Consider the following 21,260-nt stretch of genomic DNA (forward strand, 5'->3'; position numbering starts at 1 on the left):
AGCTGGCCATGCCCATCCTTGCCACGCCCACCACACCCTCCCGAGGCCCTGATGTGGCCCTTAATGAAATCGAGTTTGACACCCCTGCTATAGGAGATTGCTTTTGCTCAGTTCCAGAAATAGATACGTAGGAATATTGGAAGTAACATAAAAGGAAGTTGAGTGCAGTTAAAATGAACTACTTAAGAAGTTGTCTGGCCAAACTTGAAGCAACAAGGTCAAGAATGAATGGGTCCTAAATGAAAGTGGCCTGAATGTAAAAATGAGTAACTACTACAAAAGAAGTACATAGAAATGATTTGGTCTTATAAAAAGAATGAATCAGGATCAAATCACAAGAACAGGAAGGGTCAAAAAGGAGAAGGCCAGAGAAGTTGCATAGGATTTATGAGATTTTTTTTTTTTTTTAAAAAGAACACAATAAGTTTAAATCACAAAAGACAATGTATAAAGAGTCTGTGGAATGATAGAAGCAAAGTTGACCATTATCAAATTATTATGCAGTGTGTCAACTTCCAAGACAGAAGAATATTACTCTGTAATAGTATATAAGGTTTCAAACCTGGAGCTCAAATTTAAATATCATTTGATTCCTAGATTCTGCAGTAGCTTATCTTCGTAAGAGTGATTTTTCCTCTGCATCTGCAATAAAAGCATTTTATGTATCTGACGCTCATCCTTGAATCTTCCACAGCTAAGCTTCTGACTATGCATTGTATTTCTAGAGAGAGATTTATTATCATGCAGGATGAAGCTGTGATGTGCATACATTCAAGAGAAGCACTTTTCACTATTGCTGGAGGGGCGGGGAGAGAATTGATTTTTGTCAGTAGACAACCATCTTCATCGGGACCAGCAAACTTATAGTTTGTCCTTCTTCCCTGCAATTGAACACCCAAGAAGCATCAGATAGATGACTTGGAAAACAAAATTATAAACTAAGAGGGACATAGTCTAATCCTTTGTTCTTCTATTCAAAGGGAAATGGAGGGGAACTCCCATCTATAATTTAGAATATAATAGATAAATAGAACCTAGGAGGTCTTCTAGTCCAACCCTCTGCTTTGGCAGGAAGCCCTATACCATTTCATACAAATGGTTATCCAATCTCTTCTTAAAAACTTCCAGTGTTGGAGCATTCACAACTTTTGAAGGTAAATTGTTAATTGTTCTAAATGTTAGGAAATTTCTCCTTAGTTCTAAGTTGCTCCTCTCTTTGATTAGTTTCCACCCATTTCTTCTTGTCCTGCCCTCTTGTGGTTTGGAGAATAGTGTGACTCTCTCTTCTTTGTGGCAGCCCCTGAGATATTAGAACACTGATATCATGTCTCCCCTAGGCCTTCTTTTCCTTAAATTAGACCTACCCAGTTCCTGCAACCTTTCTTCATATGTTTTAGCCTCCAGTCCCCTAATCATCTTTGTTGCTCTTCTCTGCACTCTTTCTAGAGTCTCGGCATCTTTTTTTACACAGTGGCGACCAAAACTGGATGCAGTATTCCAAGTGTGGCCTCACCAAGGCATTATAAAGTGGTATTAAAACTTCACGTGATCTTGATTCTATCCCTCTGTTTATGCAGTCTAGAACCGTGTTGTTGTTGTTGTTGTTGTTGTTGTTTTTTTTTTGGTGCTTGATAGAAATGAGACAAATTCCTCTTACAAGCGTTTAAAATTAGGGACAATGTGCCTACATCTACCCAATGTGCTTATACTGTTGATTCACACTTCTGGGTCAGCATTTCCAAAAAGGTGTGGAAATTGCAGCTGGTTCCAGATGCCTAGCCAATGCTTTCAACAGCTGCTGTGTGAACACAGCTATGTTTTCAATTTTTTTCTAGCAAAAAAAAGCAGCTAAAAATGGACCCAGAGCTTAGCTTGCATTTAACACAATTTAGAAAGAAGCAGATTTTTGTTTGTTTTTGTTTAGTTTCTGAAGCAAATAGGTTCTTGCAGGGACTTATAGAGCAAAACAGCTTAAGAACTGGGGAGAACATGATATATGTTCTGGAAAATTATTTTCTGCATTCAACCCTTGAAAATTGCAGTGAGAGGTTCTAAACATGCCTGCTTTCCAATGGTCAAAGATGTGGTCTTGATTCTCCCTACCCACCACCATGTTTAGTGGATAAATAGACTATAAGCTTGCAAATCCTGTTTCAGAGTCTCTTTACGTGTTATTTTAAGGGTCACAGTTGACGGTAATGGCAAGCAAAGGGCAAGCAAAGACCATGCAACTGTAGGACAATGTGGTTCAGCATAATTTTTCAAAGGTTCGTAGGCATTATTAGGGTGCAAATTTATCCTTATTATAGAAGGCCCATCTGACAGTTAGGGTTACTATCTATTATTAATATCACAAGCTTGATTGTTGAAATAGAAAAACTGTACCTGCTGAATTCTTCTCATGTCTGTATGTGTATGTATGTGCCTTCCTGGGAAATGCCTAGACCAGCACCTGCAGTTTTCTTTAAAGGGGTTTGCCATTCCCTCCTCCTTAAACCTAAGAGAACGACAGGCCCGCTCACTCAGGCACCTTTGTGCCTAATAGTAGTGGCTTAGGCATCAGACCAGAAATCACGAGACTGTGAATTTGGAACCCACCACTGTTGTGCACAACCCCTTTACGGTGAGGTCCACTGTAGACAGTTTAAGGTATAATAATAGGGGTATAAAAGACATAATAGGGGTCAACTTATTTACTGAAGCACCTGTAAGTAGGACAAGAAGCAATGGATGGAAACTAATCAAGGAGAGAAGCAACCTGGAATTAAGGAGAAACTCCCTACAGTGAGAACAATTAGCCAGTGGAACAGCTTGCCTCCAGACGTTGTGGGTGCTTCATCACTGGAGGTTTTTAAGAAGAGACCGGACAGCCACTTGCCTGAAATGGTATAGAGTCTCCTGTTTAAGCAGGGGGTTGGACTAGAAGACCTCCAATTTTTTTCCATCTCCATTCTGATTGAAAACAGGTCACTTAGAAACTTAAGACAATGTATGAACCTGATCATCCTGTCTTCCTCCATTGCAAATCTCCCTTTGAGGTAGGTATGCTGCCTGCTTGTCATTTTAAAGATGAGTCACAGGTGTTGGGTGTTTTTTTTGGGGGGGGAAGAGAGCACAGACATCCTGCAGCATTATTTTAAATAAAGGAGCTGTTGATTTGGCATAGGAATGAGTCTTTCAAAAGTGCAAGACATCAAACAGTACAGCTTTGGAGGAATAGTCCAATGGAACTCTTAGCTGAGATTACTCTGATATCAGCAGCAATGTTTGTAACCTCTGATTCAAGCAGACCTGAAATTACTCTGTTGCCTGAAGAATGAGCAGCAGAGAAACCCAAACCACTGTATAGTAATGTTTTTGAAGGGAAAGGTAAGGGATTAAAAAGACTTTTTTTTTCTCCTCCCATGTACTGCTCCTATGCTTGATACTTTATTTATTAGACGTTGTCAAACAAAAACGAGAACAAGAATAAAAATACAGTGACAGGGATCACTGTATATTTTGAGGCCAGGAAACCAATGACTATAATCTGCGCCCTCATTCACAAAATATCAGACTGGGAGCAATATTGGTAGCCAGTTAATTTTTATGTGTGTTTCTCATTGGCTCGTAATACTTTCATTTCTTCTTTGAGATTCAGGCTCACTTTTTCTCCCATGACTCATAGCTTTTATCCTCCTGAAAAAATTACTAATTACAACAATAATAGGACTAATAATAATACCTGGAGACAGCCGAATAGAAGAGAAAGAACTGGAAAGATAACAAAATACAAAGACCTGCAAATAGAAATAGAATGATGACACTGACAAAAAAAAAAAAAGCAAAGGTAGTACCAATAGCAATAAGTGCCTTAGGTACAATCCCAAAAGAACCGGAGCACTGCTTGAATATCATTGTTGTTGACAAAATTGCCTTCAGTCAATTTCAGTCAAGTTCACTCAGAATGGCTTACATCCTGCACAATATTGCTAACATCAACATCTGCCTATCCCAGGTCTTTGGGAAGGATTTACGTGGGTAAAAATGCCAAATCCAGTCTGAACATCAGGCTGACTGTGTAATGAATAATACCACCATCAGGCTTCTCCAGTCTCTGAATGGATTCAGTTGCAGGTGATCCTTGAGTTACAACCACAACTGAGCCCAAACTGCATGTTGCCAAGTGAAACATTTGTTAAGTGAGTTTTGCCCCATTTTACAAATTTTCTTGCCACAATTGTTAAGTGAATCATTGCATTTGTTAAGTTAGTAACATGGTTGTTAAGTGAATCTGGACTTCCCATTGACTTTGCTTATCGCAATAGGTGCCCAGGACATAGATCATCATAAATATGAATTAGTTGCCAAGCATCTGAATTTTGATTGTGTGACTATGAGGATGCTGCAATGGTCATGTGTGAAAAACAGTCATAAATCATTTTTTTCAGTGTTGTCGTAACTTTGAATGGTCACTAAATGAACTGTTGTATGTCGAGGACTACCTGTACAATGCTGTTCTGATAAAGTATTCAGAAACTTGTTTCCCTTACGAGTGCAGTCCAATCTTCTCCTTCTCCAGCCTTCATTAAAAAGGAATGTTCATATTTGATTAAATTAAAAATGTATTATAGCAATAGCCCTTAGACTTATATACCTCTTCATAGTGCTTTACAGCCCGCACATCTAAGCAGTTTGCAGAGTCAAACTATTTCCCCCAACAATCTGGGTCCTCATTTTACCCACCTCGGAAGGATGGGAGGCTGAGTCAACGTTGAGCCTGTTGAGATTTGAACTGCCCAACTGCTGGTAGCCGGTGATCAGCAGAAGTAGCCTGAAGTACTGCACTCTAACCACTGCACCACCTCAGCTCATTCGTATTATGTGTATCCTTTGAACTACACACTGCAAGACAGTATTACTTGAAGAAAGTACTAATTTAGTTTTCATGCTCATCACAGGTTCACCTACATTTGAGTAGGGGTCTGACATCAGAATAATAATCTACAGAAGAAGAGCAATTTATCAGCAGAATGGAATGCTGTAGCTCTGAATAGAGAAAAGAACTCTCCAAAACTCAGAAAAAACTTCCATCCATACCTGCTGATATCAACCCCCTGCAGTTCTTTGCTTCTTTCAGAAGTTAAAGTACCATTCCTCCACTAAAACTTAGTGCCTCCTTCAGATGAACGATGCTCTGTAAATACAATGATTCAGATTCAAATTCTTATTCAGCCTTGAGGATCCTTGGTGGTTGTTTGATCAGCCCTAGCCTTTCAACCTAATCTCCTCTAGGGTTGTTCAAAGATTAATCTGAAGGCGGTATCCTAAATGTAACCAAGCAGAGTTGATGGGGGAAATCTGGAGATCAAACCTGCAATGGAATTGGAGATGATTCAGAAGGAAATAATAGGCAAAAGGTGATTCAAAATATGAATCACATGGGTAGGCATAGAACATCAAATGTTACTTAAGATGACGAACAGGGTAAAATGATTACAAGAGAAAGAGAGAGAAAGAAAGATGCTATGACAGGGAAATATAGACTTTTCCATGCAAAAAAAGCAGGTATGTTCCAAAAACGGATTGTGAGTTGCTATGGAAACAGCACATGAATAAATGTATGGAAATTCCTATCCTAAGTGTGAAGATTGGTTGATTAGGCTAGCATTTTCTGTCTACAATCTCAGGCAGAGAAAGGTATTTTATGGTTTTGTAACCCCAAAACCTGGAATCCTGTGTATATAATATTTTGTTGAGACATACCTCACAGTCCCTCCCTCAATTTAAAACTTGTAGAGAGAGCACCGGACAAAGAATTAACTGGTCTTTAATTTTCCATTGTGGCCCCAAGATCAAGTCCTATAAAGATATAAAGGCAAAGGACTTGCACATATGTGCATTCCCGACTCTAGGGGGTGGTGCTCATCTCTGTTTCAAAGCCGAAGTCAAAGACATCTCTATGGTCATGTGGCCTCCATGACTAAACACCGAAGGCGCACGGAACACTGTTACCTTCCCACCAAAGTGGTCCCTATTTTTCTACTTACATTTTTTACATGCTTTTGAACTGCTAGGTTGACTGAAGCTGGGACAAGTAACGGGAGCTCATTCTGTTGCATTGTGCTAGGGATCCAAACCACTGAACTGCCAACCTTTCTCATCGACAAGCTTGGTGTCTTGATGTAGTTCAAATAAGGAGAGTTCAGGTTTCACCCGGGAGGAATTTTAACTATCTCTGCTTTGTTTTCCAATCCAGAGGCTATTGAATTTCCTCTCATAGCATAAGTCATATTATCTACTTTACCTTGTAGCAGCAGATAACAGAATGAAACAAACTTATTTTTAATAGTTTGGTTCTCTAGAATGGCAAGGCATACACAAATTAGTTTCGATGGGATGTCTGCAGTGCACAACTGCAAATTACATTTGCTGAGCCAGACTGTTTCCAGTATGATATTCACTAGGTTGCACAAAGTGATTTAGGTTTGCTTCATTGAATCAATATGTATCTTGGAGGCAGATTCAGTTTTCCAAAATAGAGAGGTCACCAGTTTACCTCAGTGAAATAATACAATGGTCTCCTGCTGTTTCAAGACACTGCCGAGGAGAAGGTTCATTTACCCTTCTTCTCCATGCTTATCAAAGTGATTCTAGATTTGGCAGCTTTGGGATTCCCCACAGAGTATATCTCGGGGCATGAAGCCATTGGTGAGACATCTTCTTTCCTCCAAAGGGCTTGTCTGAAATTTCCTAAGGGTGAGAACAATTAGCTACTAATATAGCTTGCCTCTGGAAGCTATGAGTGCTCCATCACTGGAGGTTTTTCAGAAGAGATTGGACAGCACTTGTCTGGAATTGTGATAAGGTCTCCTAATTGTGCGGTGGGGGGGGGGATTGTATTAGAAGACTTCCAAGGTCCCTTCCAACTCTGTTCTATATGTTGTTTTACTTTTGCCATAGTACTTGTCAGGCCCCTTGGCAAGTGATCTAGAGGAGACTACAGGGTGTTACCTTTTACTCAACATTGCATTTGTCAAAGATATCTAGCTTGAAAGCAATTTAAGTCCTAACTGAAGAGAATATTTGTAGCTCAAGGTTGAACTGTGGGGTCCTTGATGCTCCCTGTGCTTAGTGTTTTGTTATAGATGTTTCATTACCCAAGTAACTCCTGATGATATTACCTTGTTGGGTAATGAAATATCTGCAAGAAAACAGACCCCATAGTTTAAATTCTCTCAGCCTTCTTTTTAGAAAAGGCTAAGCGGGGCACCAAAACAGGAAGTGAAGCAACATGATTATTTCACCCATAGAAGCCATGTTGTTTCATTCAAGAAGCCATATCCTTCCTTCAGATCATTTTTTAATTTGATTTGGTCTTTGTCTTGAGGGATGGAGGACTCCCCCAAACCACTAGAGAATTCCTAGAAATTTGTCATTAAGACAAATCAGCCATTAAATAGACACATAGAAATAAACATATTCACACATTAGAATGATCGAATAACAGAGTTGGAAGGGACTTTGAAGGTCTTCAACCCCCCTGCTCAAGCAGGAGACCCTATAATATTCAAATAGCTGTCCAATCTCCTCTTTCAATGATGGATAATCCACAACTTCTGGAATCAAGCTGTTCCACTGATTAATTGGTCTCACTTACAGGAAATGTATTCTTAATTCCAGGTTGGATGTCTTCTTGATAAGTTTCCATTAGTTACTTGCTGTTCTGCCCTCAGGTGCTTAGGAGAATAGGTTGCCACCTTTTTTCTCTGTGATAGCCCCTCAAATATTGGGAAAATGCTGTCATCCCTATTCTTTCTCTTTGTTAGACTATACATACCCACTTCTTGTAACCATTCATCATATGCTTTATCTTTCAGTCCCCTAATCATCTTTGTTGCTCTTCATTCATAAAAGATCATTCAAGAGATATATAACAAGAATAGCAATAGCAATAGCAAAATAGCACTTAGACTTATATACAATTTCCTAGTGCTTTTACAGCTCTCTCTAAGCAGTTTACAGTCAACATATTGCCCCCAACAATCTGGTCTTCATTTCACCCATCTAAAGCTAAGAAGGAAACAAAAAGACAGAACATATCCCCTCCAACAGCTGATCCAGATAAAAAGGGATTATCAGCAAACAAGCAGAAAACAGTACTTTAATCAAGGAATTAACAAGAGTAAAAACCACACCCCACAACATGGGCAGGGCAAGCTATTGAATATAAACAGGGATAAAACACCATACTCCTTAACAGGTAAAGTAAAGGTTCCCCTTGCACATATGTGCTACTTGTTCCCGACTCTAGCGCTGTCCAAAGACATCTCCATGGTCATGTGGTTGACATGACTAAACGCCAAATGCATATGGAACACTGTTACTTTCCCACCAAAGGTGGTTCCTATTTTTCTACTTGCATTTTTACATGCTTTCGAACTGCTAGGTTGGCAGAAGCTGGGACAAGTAACGGGAACTCACTCACATGGCACTAGGGATTCGAACCGTCGAACTGCCAGCCTATCTGATTGACAAGAGCAGCGTCTTGGCCACTGAGCCACTGCATCCCTCCACCATACTCTTTACACTTATACTGTTACAAAATTGCATAATGAAACATCTGCAAGAAAACAACCAAACTCAGAGAGTGCCAAGGACCTCTCTATATACCAGTATAATATTTTAGACTGAATAGCTACTGGTAAGCCTATATCCTTCTACCACCAAAAACGTTTTGAAATGGAGATTATTTAGTCATCCAAATTACTCTGGATGACCAATCTTATATATCAGTGCTTTTAACTGCAACCAGTAGATTAAAAACAAATGATTTGCTGTCTTTTGCACTTTTTCATTTGTCTTCTGGTACATTGTTCCTGAGAACCACATAAACCACAATTTATTTACTTTCTTTGTACTTGTTCAGTTTGAGACATTTCTGATTATTTACTTTAGGTCTTTGTTTCTCTGTAGTGAGTATAAATCATAGGTCCTGGACAGAATGAATGGCTTTTTGTGGTGTGTTAATACGAGAAGCAAGTACACAGCTGAAATGATTAATCAGGATGTAGCAAAAGGTAGTATTTATAGCTCCATTATTATATAATAGGATACTGTGAATGAATCTATTGTATGTATTTTATGCTGCTGAAATGCAATCTGGAGTGCTCTAGATGTTGGAAGATTGTCCAAGATTACAGTTGTAATTCAGAACTATCAAGATTATTACATGTTATCCCCATCTAGGTTTGGGCTAATGGTAAGTGGAAGGTATTAGAATCCTGATGAATGTTTGCCAAGATATCCTATCCATGAGCCCAAGATTTCATCCATGGTGAAGATTATATTTTTGAGACATTGGGGAAATGTTCCTCTATAGCTATAAAAATCTTGGTGAGTTATGGGACTGTATGAGACTAAAGGGCTGAACTGAAGTACTGATCCGAAGAGGCAAGTGTGAGTGAATGCAAAGTGAAAATTTGTGCAGTAATATTATGGATTCTGTTGAGCAGTAATATTATGGATTCTATTGAAAAGTGTATATAATGAATTATATACAGTAATATTATGGATTCTATAATATTATGGATTCTATTGAGTAATATTATGGATTCTATTGCAGTAATATTACGCATTATATTGAGCAGTGTAGTAGCTTAAAAGTGGAGCTCTCATCTCACAATCAGGAGGTTGTGAGTTCAATCCTAGGTAGCGGCAGATATTTCTCTCTCTGGGTGCAGTGGTTTATTGTCTGCTGCAAACTCTGTGTAGGTGTCAGGAAGGACAAGTGGCCAGTAAAGTCTTGAATTCTTTTCAGTTGCCTGATTACAACCCTATGAAAGGGATTACAGGATCCTTTAAAAAAATGGATTCTAATGGCTCCAAGTCCATCTTATGAGGAACTATCCTTGCAGATATAGATATGAAAGATTGTATGGAGGTGCAATTAAGTATTCCAGGAGACAGGAGCCATTTTACAGCTGTCAGGCCCAATCACTTTATTTATTTGAGATTTGGACCTCAGAATTTTGCAAGCCACAGAATTCCCTATGAAGGACATTTGGACTTTAAAGAATAGGAAGAGGAATGATGCCTTTGGACTTTGGGGTTGGAGAAGACTCCTGAGAGTCTAGTGGACAGCCAAGAAAATAAATGGATGGATCATTGAACAAATCAGTTCAGAGGTACAAATGGCCAGACTCAAGTTATCCTATTTCAGAAACATTATGCAGAGACTCAGCCCTCTGGAAAAGGCTCTAATGCTCGGAAGAAAAAGAACAAAAACACCAGCAGCAGCAAGGTGGATGAGTACATCATTAAGTGACTTGAAAGGACTGGTTAGATATAGATTGTTGTGGAGTAAATCTATCTATGGGGTCAACACACTAATAAAAATAAATGATATTACTTGTTTGTAATACACTTTTATAAAAATCAGTCAGTTGTGTATGAAAGGCTGTGAAACTATTCATTGCACTTTGTAGGAAATGATGGAGGGGGAGGGAGGGAGGGAGAGAGAAAGGGAGAGAGGCAGAGGGAATATTACATTATTACTGTGCTGAAATCAGTCTTGCAGATTGATTCTCTCTCTCTCTCTCTCTCTCTCTCTCTCTCTCTCTCTCTCTCTCTCTCTCTCTCTCTCTCTCTCTCTCTCCCCTCCCTCTCCCTCTCCCTCTCCCTCTCCCTCTCCCTCTCCCTCTCCCTCTCCCTCTCCCTCCCTCCCTCCCTCCCTCCGTCCTGCAAATGTGCTTTTCTTTTTCTCAGGGTGATTGAGGATTTCTGTCAAATCTCTCTTGTTAGCATTTTTGAGCGAACTATTGCTGGAGATGGGAGAAGCTGCTGCAGCTGCCTTTTTTTTTCCTATTAACCCATCTTTCCATCATTTTGAAGTCTGCATTTCTGTCTGAAAAAGGAATATTTTTTTCTTGGGTTTTCAGCAGAAGTGGGAAAACCCAGGAAAATTAGAAGAAACAGACCACAGGATACATTCTCACCACCCTGGATGAAGCAAAATAAGCATGTGCTTAGAGCACCAAAGGAAAGGGGGCGCCACAGAGTTATTTCGCCTAGTTATCATTCCATTAACTCTTTCATTGCCACCTTCAGCTTCCGTTTTTGCATTTCTTCCTCATTTTTCCCCCTTATTTCCCTTATAAAGTTTGCATTTTCCCCTACCATTTTCATTTAAAAAATACTTTAAAAACTACCTTTCCCCCTCTTATCCTATTTATAAGAAAATAATATTCTTATATTGCTTATTGTTATTTAGTGTCAAATGTTTTTTTAAGTTTATATTTGATATAGTTGTGTATAGTTCCTTAAATTAGTCTTAGTCCATCCCTGATTCCCGCACAACTGTTGGCTAATTTGTAACAATTTTAAAAGTACACAATGTTGTCATTCTCTGGAAAAAAAAACAGAAGAGTTTTCTTCAAAGTGTTTGATAACTGGTAATAAAAAAAAAACCCTAATATATAAAAAGGAATATTTTTGCATTGAATTAATTCATTGAAAAACTTGTCCAGATGTGTCCTATGCTCTTCATCTACACTGAATCTCAACTTTTCATAAAGAGAGAAAATAAAACTGCCTAGAGAATTACTTAAAATTACTTTTCTTTTTTTGGTTAGATGAGGAAAGGCAAGGGAAAAAGAAAGAGAGGGAACTTTAATCAGCCTCCTCCTGAGGAATCCAAATGACCTGTAACTTCAGGCACAGTGGAAATCATCCAATCTCTTGCCTGCCATTCAAACTGGATCTTTGTAACATAACTGCAAAAGTCTTTGCTTCACTGCAGGCAGAGAGGTTCTGGCCCATTAATAGCTTGAAAGCAAGTAAAAATGGGGCTGGTTCAGCATCAAGAAATGGCAGGCTGACTCCCATGAAAGGTAGGCCAGAAACCTAGAGTGGCTAATATTTGTCATTTCTAAGAGGGAGGGGCTATTTGAAAATTTCACTATCCTTGGAAATGGTAATGCAGCTCCTTTGCTCAAGTGGGTAATATCTTTGCCATTGGGTAATTTAAAAAAAAATGAGTTGTGTTATTTATATATTTTTATGTCCATCTCATTTTTCCATGTCTCGGATGTGCTAACAAAAAAAAAAAAAATGCAAACCCATATTTGCAGTAACATTAAAACCAGGGGTGAAATGCTACCGGTTCGGACCGGTTTGCTCGAACCAGTGGTAAAAAAATGCTACCAGTTCACCCAATCCAGTAGTAAAAAAAAATGCTAGATTTCTAATTGCATGGCACAGCTGATTGTGCCATGCAATTAGAAATCTAGCATTTTTTTACTACCAGATCGGACAAACTGGTAGAATTTTTTTACCATTGGTTCGAGCGAATCAGTAGTTTCGATCATTGGAGCTACAAGTTCGTCTAAACTGGTAGCATTTTTTAATGTTCCAATGATCAGCTGTGTGACAATCATATATTGGGGGGGGGGGAAAACCTTTACCTTTTCATGCTCTATATTACTGGTGTGCATCTATGTTTCTTTTTTAAGCCTGTTCTGTCTTAAGTTCCCTCTCTTTGAGATTTCTCCTTTTTCTTTTAATGGCCAGCATGTAGAGCTCTTGCACTTTTTTATGTTGTGTTCTGTTTTGCTGAGCCTCTATATTTCTTTTTCTTTCTTTTGGACCAACTGTCCTTCCTTTGGCTGCGATATTCAGTTTACTGGTGGCTCCAGTAAAGCTCCAAAATATATACCCTCCTCCATTCTCCTCCCACACCTGTATCAAGGGAGCAGCTTTATTGGCAACTCTGCCACACTATCCTGGGGAAGAGGGTAAAATGGGAGGGAAAGGAGACAATACAAGTGCCTTCATTTTTTTCAAGCAACCAGCTCGCCTACATGGCCCAAATGTAACTTCAAAAAGGTTTTCAAAAGCAGCTCCGTTGACTAATCTTTTGAGATGAAATGACTGCTAAAGTGATTAACTCGGGAGTTTATTTTCAGGTTTCAGAGCAAAATCAGTCAGACATGAGGGAATCAGGGCAGGAGGAGGTGTGTGTTTGCTGTATCCCCTTTTGTTCACACACACCCTCATTCTTTTCTCTTGCAGACCCACCTGCTGTTGAGCCAACGTTCCTTGAGATTCGACAAGGCCAAGGCCGAAGTGTGACCATGAGCTGCCGGGTGCTGAGGGCTTACCCAACTCGGGTTTTGACTTTTGAGTGGCGATTGGGTAGCAAGCTTCTTCGGACAGGAAGATTTGATGCTCAAGACTCCACAGAGTATATCATCAGGAGCCTCTCAAGGGACAGTTATGGAAATTACAGTTGCAACATCATCAACGAGGCAGGGGCTGGCCGCTGCAGCTTTCTCGTGACAGGTAGGCCTTCTACATGCTTCCCAAGTTGGTGTTGGCACCATATGGAAGCTGAGATGTCTTAGGATGCATGAGGTCCATGTATAATTCTGTAGTCAAGCAGTGGTGTCTGGTGTGTCTGTGTATATGTGTGTGTGTGTGTCGGTGGTGGGTTGCAGGCGGTACACCCCGGTACTGACGTATCGGAGCCTGCCCTGAGTACCGGATACCGTTCCAGTACAGTGCTCCGGAGGGCTCACCTGCCCGCCCTAGCTCCTTAACTGTCTTTTAAGGCTTCGGTGCTTCTGCGCATGTGCATGGCGTGTACAGCGGCTGTGCGATGCTCCGCTGAACAGCTGGAGCATTGTGGAAGCTCACGGAGGCAGTAAGACGCATACGCGCAGGATCCGGAACCCACCACTGGTGTGTGTATATGTGTGTCTGTGTCTGTGTGTATGTTCATGGAAAGAGAAGGAAAAAAGAGCAAAATAAACCTTTCTCTGTATAAAACTATTCCAGGTTGGCTATGTTTGTAAGTCCCTGCAACATCTCCATTTCTGGAGACCAAAGCTACTATTACTATCAAAACATTAAAACATGTGGTCTTTCTTTTAATAGCACTCTTGTGTTCAGCAGTTCAGTTTAAATTCATGCAATGCATTTTATCCAAAGTGGTTAAAAACTATTAATAACTGCATTTGCAGAACGGATGTTGTATACACTCGGTTGGTTTTCATCTTTTTGTGTGCATGATTTAGCATGTTATCTGCACCCATCACATTTCATTGATTTATTGAACGGTTGATTGACTGATTGATTATACATCATTATGTCAACGTTGATACTTAATGAGTCACATAAATAAACTTCTTTCAGGGTCATCTGATCTTTCTGATCTCTCAATGGTGCACCAAGTGCTGCAATAATTAAGCCCCATCAATCTTGATGATGGTTGTCTTCTCTTTCTCTTTCCTTCCATCCTACCAGCTACATCTTTGTATAATGTGTCCAGAATAATGATAATTTGATAATGGTCACATGTGAAAAAAAAAGTTAATTCAAGTTGAATATAGTAAATGACTCCACCCTAAATGTTCCCTTAAAAAAGGTGAGTGATGTTTTCATAAGTATTTAAAAAAAAAAAAAAAAGAGTAGTACATTTATTCCACTCCTGTCTGGGGCCAATCTGCCTCCTCTATTCAAATCCAGATATTATGATGAACAGAGAAAATATTTCACTAATCTGTAATATATGCATGTCTGCTATTCTTCCTCCTCTTATGCCTTCTTCGTCTGCTTTATGTATTTATTATTCTGTGCACCATCTGCTAGTAGATCCTTTGGGGTCAGTTTACTATTTTAAACAATCATTCCTTTGTGACAAAGTTTATAGCTGTTGTCCGTGATAGTATGATCCATGAAGATTTCGGTTCATCTGTCTCCTCTGTATTTTGGTCATCTATTAAGTGACATTATTATTAAAGAATCTAAATGAAGATTGATTTCAGTGTTCTGTCTGACCGTGTATAAAACTTGAGTGCATTAAATTAGCATTTAAGGATAACTTCAAGAGCAGCAACATAATCTACCATTTATTTCATCCTATTTCCAACACACATGTCAATTCATTTGGAATATCTTAATTTTGGGGTTTTGTTGCTTCATGACATTTTATTTTACTTCTTTCAGTGCAATGCAGATTCAAAAAAAAAATCAAATATATTCTATTAAACTCTTTCTCCAACTAAGTGTCTTTGATTTTATTTTAGAACAGAATAGAATAAACAGTTGGAAGGGAGCTTGGAGGTCTCCTAGTTCAACTCCCTGCTTAGGCAGGAAATCTTACACCACTTCAGACAAATGGTTATCCAACATCTTCTTAAAAACGTCCAGTGTTGGAGCATTCACAGCTCCTGGATGCAAGTTGTTCCACTGATTAAATGTTCTGTCAGGAAATTTCTCCTTAGTTCTAAGTTGCTTCACTCCTTGATTACTTTCCACCCATTGCTTCTTGTTCTACTCTCAGGTGCCTTGGAGAATAGTTTGACTCCCACTTCTTTGTGGCAGCCCCTGAGATATTGGAACACTGCTATTATGTCTCCCCTAGTCCTTCTTTCCATTAAACTAGACATACACAATTCCAGCAACAGTTCTTCATATGTTTTAGCCTCAAGTCCCCTATTCATCTTTGTTGCTCTTGTGTGTACATTTTCTAGACTATCAACCTCTTCTTTACATTGTGGCGACCAAACTGGATGCACTATTCCATGTGTGGCCTTACCAAGGCATTATAAAGTGGTATTAACACTTCACGTGATCTTGAGTCTATCCCTCTGTTTATGCAGCCTAGAATCATATTCGTTTTTTTGGCTTTTATGTTATCTTTCCTTACTTAAAATACAGATGTAGCTATAGAACATGCTTAATGTCTTAACCTATGCCCAAATATTCCCAAAAGTAAATTCCTGAATTGTCTAATTTTCACTATTTGGAATTCAAATATTACTTCTATGCTGTCTCCTGGGGTTCATTCTCATGAGCCCAGTCAGATTTCTACTTCTATAGCAACTATGATTCCCTCATAGCTTAAAACTAAGCATTCAGTTACTACATTTAATATAACCGAGAAGATCACCTTAAGGCTGTATATTTAGCTTATCTTTGTACATTGCACAAGTTTTCAATACTGTAAATATTCTGATATGTATTTTCATCAGGTCATGTCATCCAAACAGAAGCATCAGGCAGTGCTAATCTTAATTCTTGTTTCAACAGCTACTCTGTACTATTCCCATCCTCTATATGACATCTATGAGGGTGAACTGCTGTGTAACGTGATAATAAAGAAGGGAGCATTGATCTCATGTTTTTATAGAAAGACAGATCTTATCCTGTTACATTTTTAACAATATCTTAGTTCAAGTCTTATACCTGAGAGCCATGATGGCACAGTGGTTAGAATGCAGTATTGCAGGCTAATTCTGTTGACTGCCAGAAGTTCGATTCTCAATGACTCAAGGTTGACTCATCCTTCCATCCTTCCAAAGTCAGTAATATGAGAATCTAGATCAGTGATGGCTAACCTTTTCTGGACCAAGTGACCAAAGCACGTGAATGCACACGAACCCCCAAAATGCAATGCACTTGTGACCCCTGTGCATGTGCCCTGTCCCCGTGTATGCATGCATCCCCCCACATACACCCCTCCTGCATGCATGGAAGAGACCCAAAGCCCAGCTGGCCAGCGGGAAGCTCACGCCCATGTTCAGAGGAGCTGAACTGGGGTGGCGGCTCACGTGCCCACAGAGAGACTCTGCATGCCACCTCTGGCATGCGTGCCATAGGTTATCCACCACTGATGTAGAATGTTGGGAGTAATATACTGACTCTGTAAACCACTTAACTCTCTGTAAACACTATGAAGCGATATATAAGTCTAAGTGACATGGTTATTGCTAAACCTTCTCCAGACGTTTAGTCAAAATAAGACATTTAACTGTATTTTTTAAAAAAATGTGGGTAATACATGTTAGCTTTATCTCCTCTTTTTTCCATGTTCACTGTATTGGGGGACTAGATCTTGAATTAATCTCAGGTGTCTGAGAAAGTAATCCAAGATTATCTCGAGTCAATTCAGTTTACACTGCATGTTCTTTCAGCTGACTTTGTTGACAATAATAAGTTGACAATTAAGTTAAAATGCAGGAAAAGTGCACTAAGCATTTTAACCACATCTTCTTTAAATGCAAAAGCATATTGAGAATCTGACATGGCGCATCTTTGCAAATAAATTGTATCTTCTTGTGAAGACAGATGCATTAATTGGCCTGTAAATCTCTCTTGGCCATTGATGACATCTCTGTAAAGGAAGATTTGTCTGCAAGTTATTAGCTTCCATTTTTCAGAGTAAATGAAAGATTCTGGCTATAAACTGGCAGGAGAAGTTACATATTTTATGCGGATCTGAAGTTTCAGTGCATTATTTTCTTTTTTTCTGAGGACAGCACCATTATATCTTCCTCCCTAAACCGTGAAACTGTTACCTTCAGCACTGGAAAGCCACTTGTCTGGAATGGCATAAAGTCTTCTGCTTGAGCAAGGGGTTGGACTAGAAGACCTCCAAGGTCCCTTTGAACTCTGTTATTAAGACTGTTAAACATTCTTTTAAGATATACTTATTTTGTTCAAAAAGTTTACCTTTAATAAGCACCAATTTGCCCAGTCATATTGTCACGTCAAAGCTGCCATAATGTAACTTTTGGGGCAAGCAAAAACATACATACATACATACATACATACATACATACATACATACATATATGTAGGTCTCTAGTTGTTCGGGTTTTCTCCCGCGTAGAATTGGAGATGTCTTGGCGACGTTTCGACGAAGTCTCATTCGTCATCTTCAGGCTGCTTCAGACTACTTCAGGTTTGGTGTTTCCAGGAGTACTCTACTACTCCTGGAAACACCAAACCTGAAGTAGTCTGAAGCAGCCTGAAGATGACGAATGAGACTTCGTCGAAACGTCGCCAAGACATCTCCAATTCTATGCGGGAGAAAACCCGAAATATATATATATATATAAATGCACAAATACTTCTTTAAATTTCAGGTGCCTTATTAAAGCCACTGTTTGCCTTCAAGAGTTTTATCTTAAAGGAAAATCAGAAGGGCCAACATTCTTGAGTTAAGGCCACACTTGACCTTTAAATGGTGCACCATAGTAACATTTAAAAAATCAGCAAGAATCAAGCCAACACAGTGAAAGTAGGAATGGCAAGTTGAACTTAAATTTAAGCCTGGATTTAAAACCATTAGGGTTTAAAAATCACACTCCGCATATTTAATTGATTTGCCTTTGTAATATAAAAATTATGATTTGCAGCAAATTCTGTAGGAGCTCTGTGGGTTTTATGTAAGGCTTTGGGGAGCCACATATGTCTGTAGGGCTACAGATGGTGTATCTCTGCGATAAACATTTTTGATATGGAGGTTGCATAATTTAGCCTTCTCCAACAGAGAAAAATTTAGCAGAAATGGGGATTTCAGCTTCTAGAAAGCCCCAGCCAAACAGTCATGACTGAAAATTCTTGGAGTTGATATCCATGTATGGTGCCCAGACTGAGGAAAGTAGATAGATTCTACCTCCTATTAAAGTTAATTTATGTCTGTAGTCATCCAGGTGTCAAGGAAGCATCCATCCATTCATTCATTCATTCATTCATTCATTCATTCATTCATTCATTCATTCATTCATTATCCCCCAGCTCTAAACTACTTCTATTAATCAAGAAACAGATTTTTTAAAAAATTCCTTATTTATATTATGTGGAAAACACGTGTCCCTGCCAAAAACAAAATTTTCAGCTATAGAAAAGAATATAGTTTACAGCTTGGGTGTCAAACTCGATTTCATTGAGGGCCACATCAGGGCTGTGTCTGATCTTGGGGGGAGTGGGGGCAGGGTTGGCATGGCCAGTTCAACATCTCTTGTGTCTATGGTGGTCTGGGCCCTCTGTCAGTGAAAATGGGCTGTTGAGCTTTACTTTATGATGCAACAGCCTCCTGCAACCCCTGCCAATGAAAACGGAGCTCGGGAGAGCTGCGCATGGCCCTCGCAAGCTCCATTTTCAGCTGTGACGACCTCCTGCAACTCTCTCGGCCATCCCGAACTCCATTTTCTCTGGCAGAAGCACCTTGGGCCAGTCCTGTACTGTATACAGGGCAGCCCCACAAGCCAGATGTAAGCAGCGCACAGGCCTTGAGCTTGACACCCCTGATTTAGATAAACATTAGTTATTTCAAATATGATGAATGTCAATAGGCACTTCAGGTGTAGCTGCCTCAAAGGATTTGCTTTTTTTACAAAATAACACACACACTGAAGTAGGTTTGGTACAATGCCCTAAGACTGTGATGGTGAACCTATGGCATGCAAGCCACAAGTGGCAAGCGGAGCCACTTGTCAGGACATGCAAGGAGTTCCCTGTCAACTGGCCAGAATGCATTCATGCACTGGCCAGCTGACTTCGGTCTTCTTTGAGACTGTTTTTTTGCCCACTGGAGGCTTCCTTGAAGCTTCCGGAGCACGAAAAACCCACCCTTTGGGCAAACCAGAAGTTTGGGAATGGACTTCTGGTTTGGCCATAAGGCCGTTTTCTGCCCTCCAGAGCCTTCGGGAGGCTTCCCTGAAGGCTCCGGAGAGCAAAATCCGGCCCTATGAGCAAATCAGAAGTGACTTTTGGTTTGTCCGTAGGTCTGTTTTTCACCCTCCCGAGCCTTCAGGGAAGCCTCCGGAAGGCTCGAGAGGTCAAAAATCAGCCCTACAGACAAACTGAAAGTCACCATTCCTGAACTTCTGGATCCCCCTAGGTCTGTTTTTTGCCCTCCGGAGGGCATCGGGGGGGGGGAGGCTGTTTTCACCCTCCCCAGGCTTCTAGAAAGCCTCTGGAGCCTGGGGAGGGCGAAAAAACCATGCCAAAAATGGGGGGCGCTAGCCGTGCATGCATGCACACAGGGGGGTTGCGCACATAGAATTATGGGTATGGCACACCTACACACGGCCCTTCTGTGGTTCCCCTGCTTTTGGCACGGGAGCAAAAAAGGTTCGCCATCATTGCCCTAAGACAACTGCCCTCAACCTTTCCAGCTTGGTGTCCCGTTGTATATGTGTTTGTGGGGGGGGGGGGGGAGTTGGTTCTGTATGAGTGGCAGGTGCATGTACACCAGCATGCACAGCTTCATTTGTGGGAGCAGAGCTTTGCACTGTTAACGTGAGTGGAACTGTGCATGGGCATGCGCTCGCCCACCATTCAGGCATTCTGGTTCCAAATAGGCTGCAGCCTGGTGGTTGGGGACCCCTGCCCTAAGATACCAAAAGTAAACAAAACTTGAAAATAAACCAAGTTTACAGCACAAAGTGAAGGCAGTTCCTTAGGTGATTTTATCAAGCATGTTGAGTTACCCTATTCATAAAATTAAACCCAGCATCTTTTATTGGGTCCAGTTTGAAACTGGGGATCTTGATCTTTTATTCACCTTACCTTCCTCAATCCCTCTTTGACTCCCATTCAAAGCATCAAACTGGTGAATTGCCAAAACCTGCCTTCTAGGCAGCCCTTAAAATTCTGCTTAATTGTAAATTATACATAGAATATTCTTTCCTAGGATGGTTTAATGGAAACACTTTCAAGCCAGGGGTAGGTTTCAGCCAGCGTTGCTGCCGGTTCGCCTGTGTGCATGCTTAACATGTGTGTGCTTTGTGGGCACGCACTGGATGCGCAGTTCAATGGAAATTATTTTGTGCATGCGCAGAATTAAAAAAAAAAAGATGGCGATGGCGGCAACTGGGGAAACAGTTCATGGGCGTGGCCAGCCTGGGTTGCTGCCGGTTCTGCGACCCAGGCCAGCATACCACTACCAGCTTGGTCGAACTGGGCCAAATTGGTAGGAACCCACCTCTGCCCTGTTCTCCCAGGACAGGATGTTCTACATCCTTTATTATTGATTGTTGGTAGTTTTGCAGGTTGAAAGGAAAGTTTCTGACACTACCCCACCAAAAACTGGACCTCCAGTTTTGTGTAAGATATTGTGTAAGAGCCGAGGTGGCGCAGTGGTTAAATGCAGCACTGCAGGCTACTTCAGTGCTGCAGTGTTCAAATCTCACTGGCTCAGGGTTGACTCAGCCTTCCATCCTTCCGAGGTGGGTAAAATGAGGACCCATATTGTTGTTGGGGGCAATATGCTGACTCTGTAAACCGCTTAGAGAGGGCTGAAAGCCCTATAAAGCGGTATATAAGTCTAACTGCTATTGCTATTGCTATATAGAAGATAACCTCTTCTAAGAGGTTATTTTCATTCTCAATTCTCCTCTCCACATGCTTTAAAACTTCTTTGCATTTCATGGAGGATGTATTATTAATGTTAATGTTAGCATTGCTGCAAGAGGAACAAAAAGTGACTG

At 40.3% G+C, this 21,260-nt stretch overlaps 1 protein-coding gene across 1 annotated transcript in view; it reads left to right on the top strand.

Moving 5' to 3' along the window:
* MDGA2 (MAM domain containing glycosylphosphatidylinositol anchor 2) overlaps positions 1-21,260 on the top strand; it is a 448,026-nt gene that overhangs the window by 293,175 nt on the left and 133,591 nt on the right. The window contains exon 9 of the mRNA XM_032214074.1: positions 13,051-13,320. Within this exon, the coding sequence (XP_032069965.1) occupies positions 13,051-13,320 (270 nt within the window). The remainder of the gene's footprint in view (positions 1-13,050; positions 13,321-21,260) is intronic.

This window comes from Thamnophis elegans, chromosome 1 (assembly GCF_009769535.1).
Source record: "Thamnophis elegans isolate rThaEle1 chromosome 1, rThaEle1.pri, whole genome shotgun sequence".
Taxonomy (NCBI): Eukaryota; Metazoa; Chordata; class Lepidosauria; order Squamata; family Colubridae; genus Thamnophis; species Thamnophis elegans.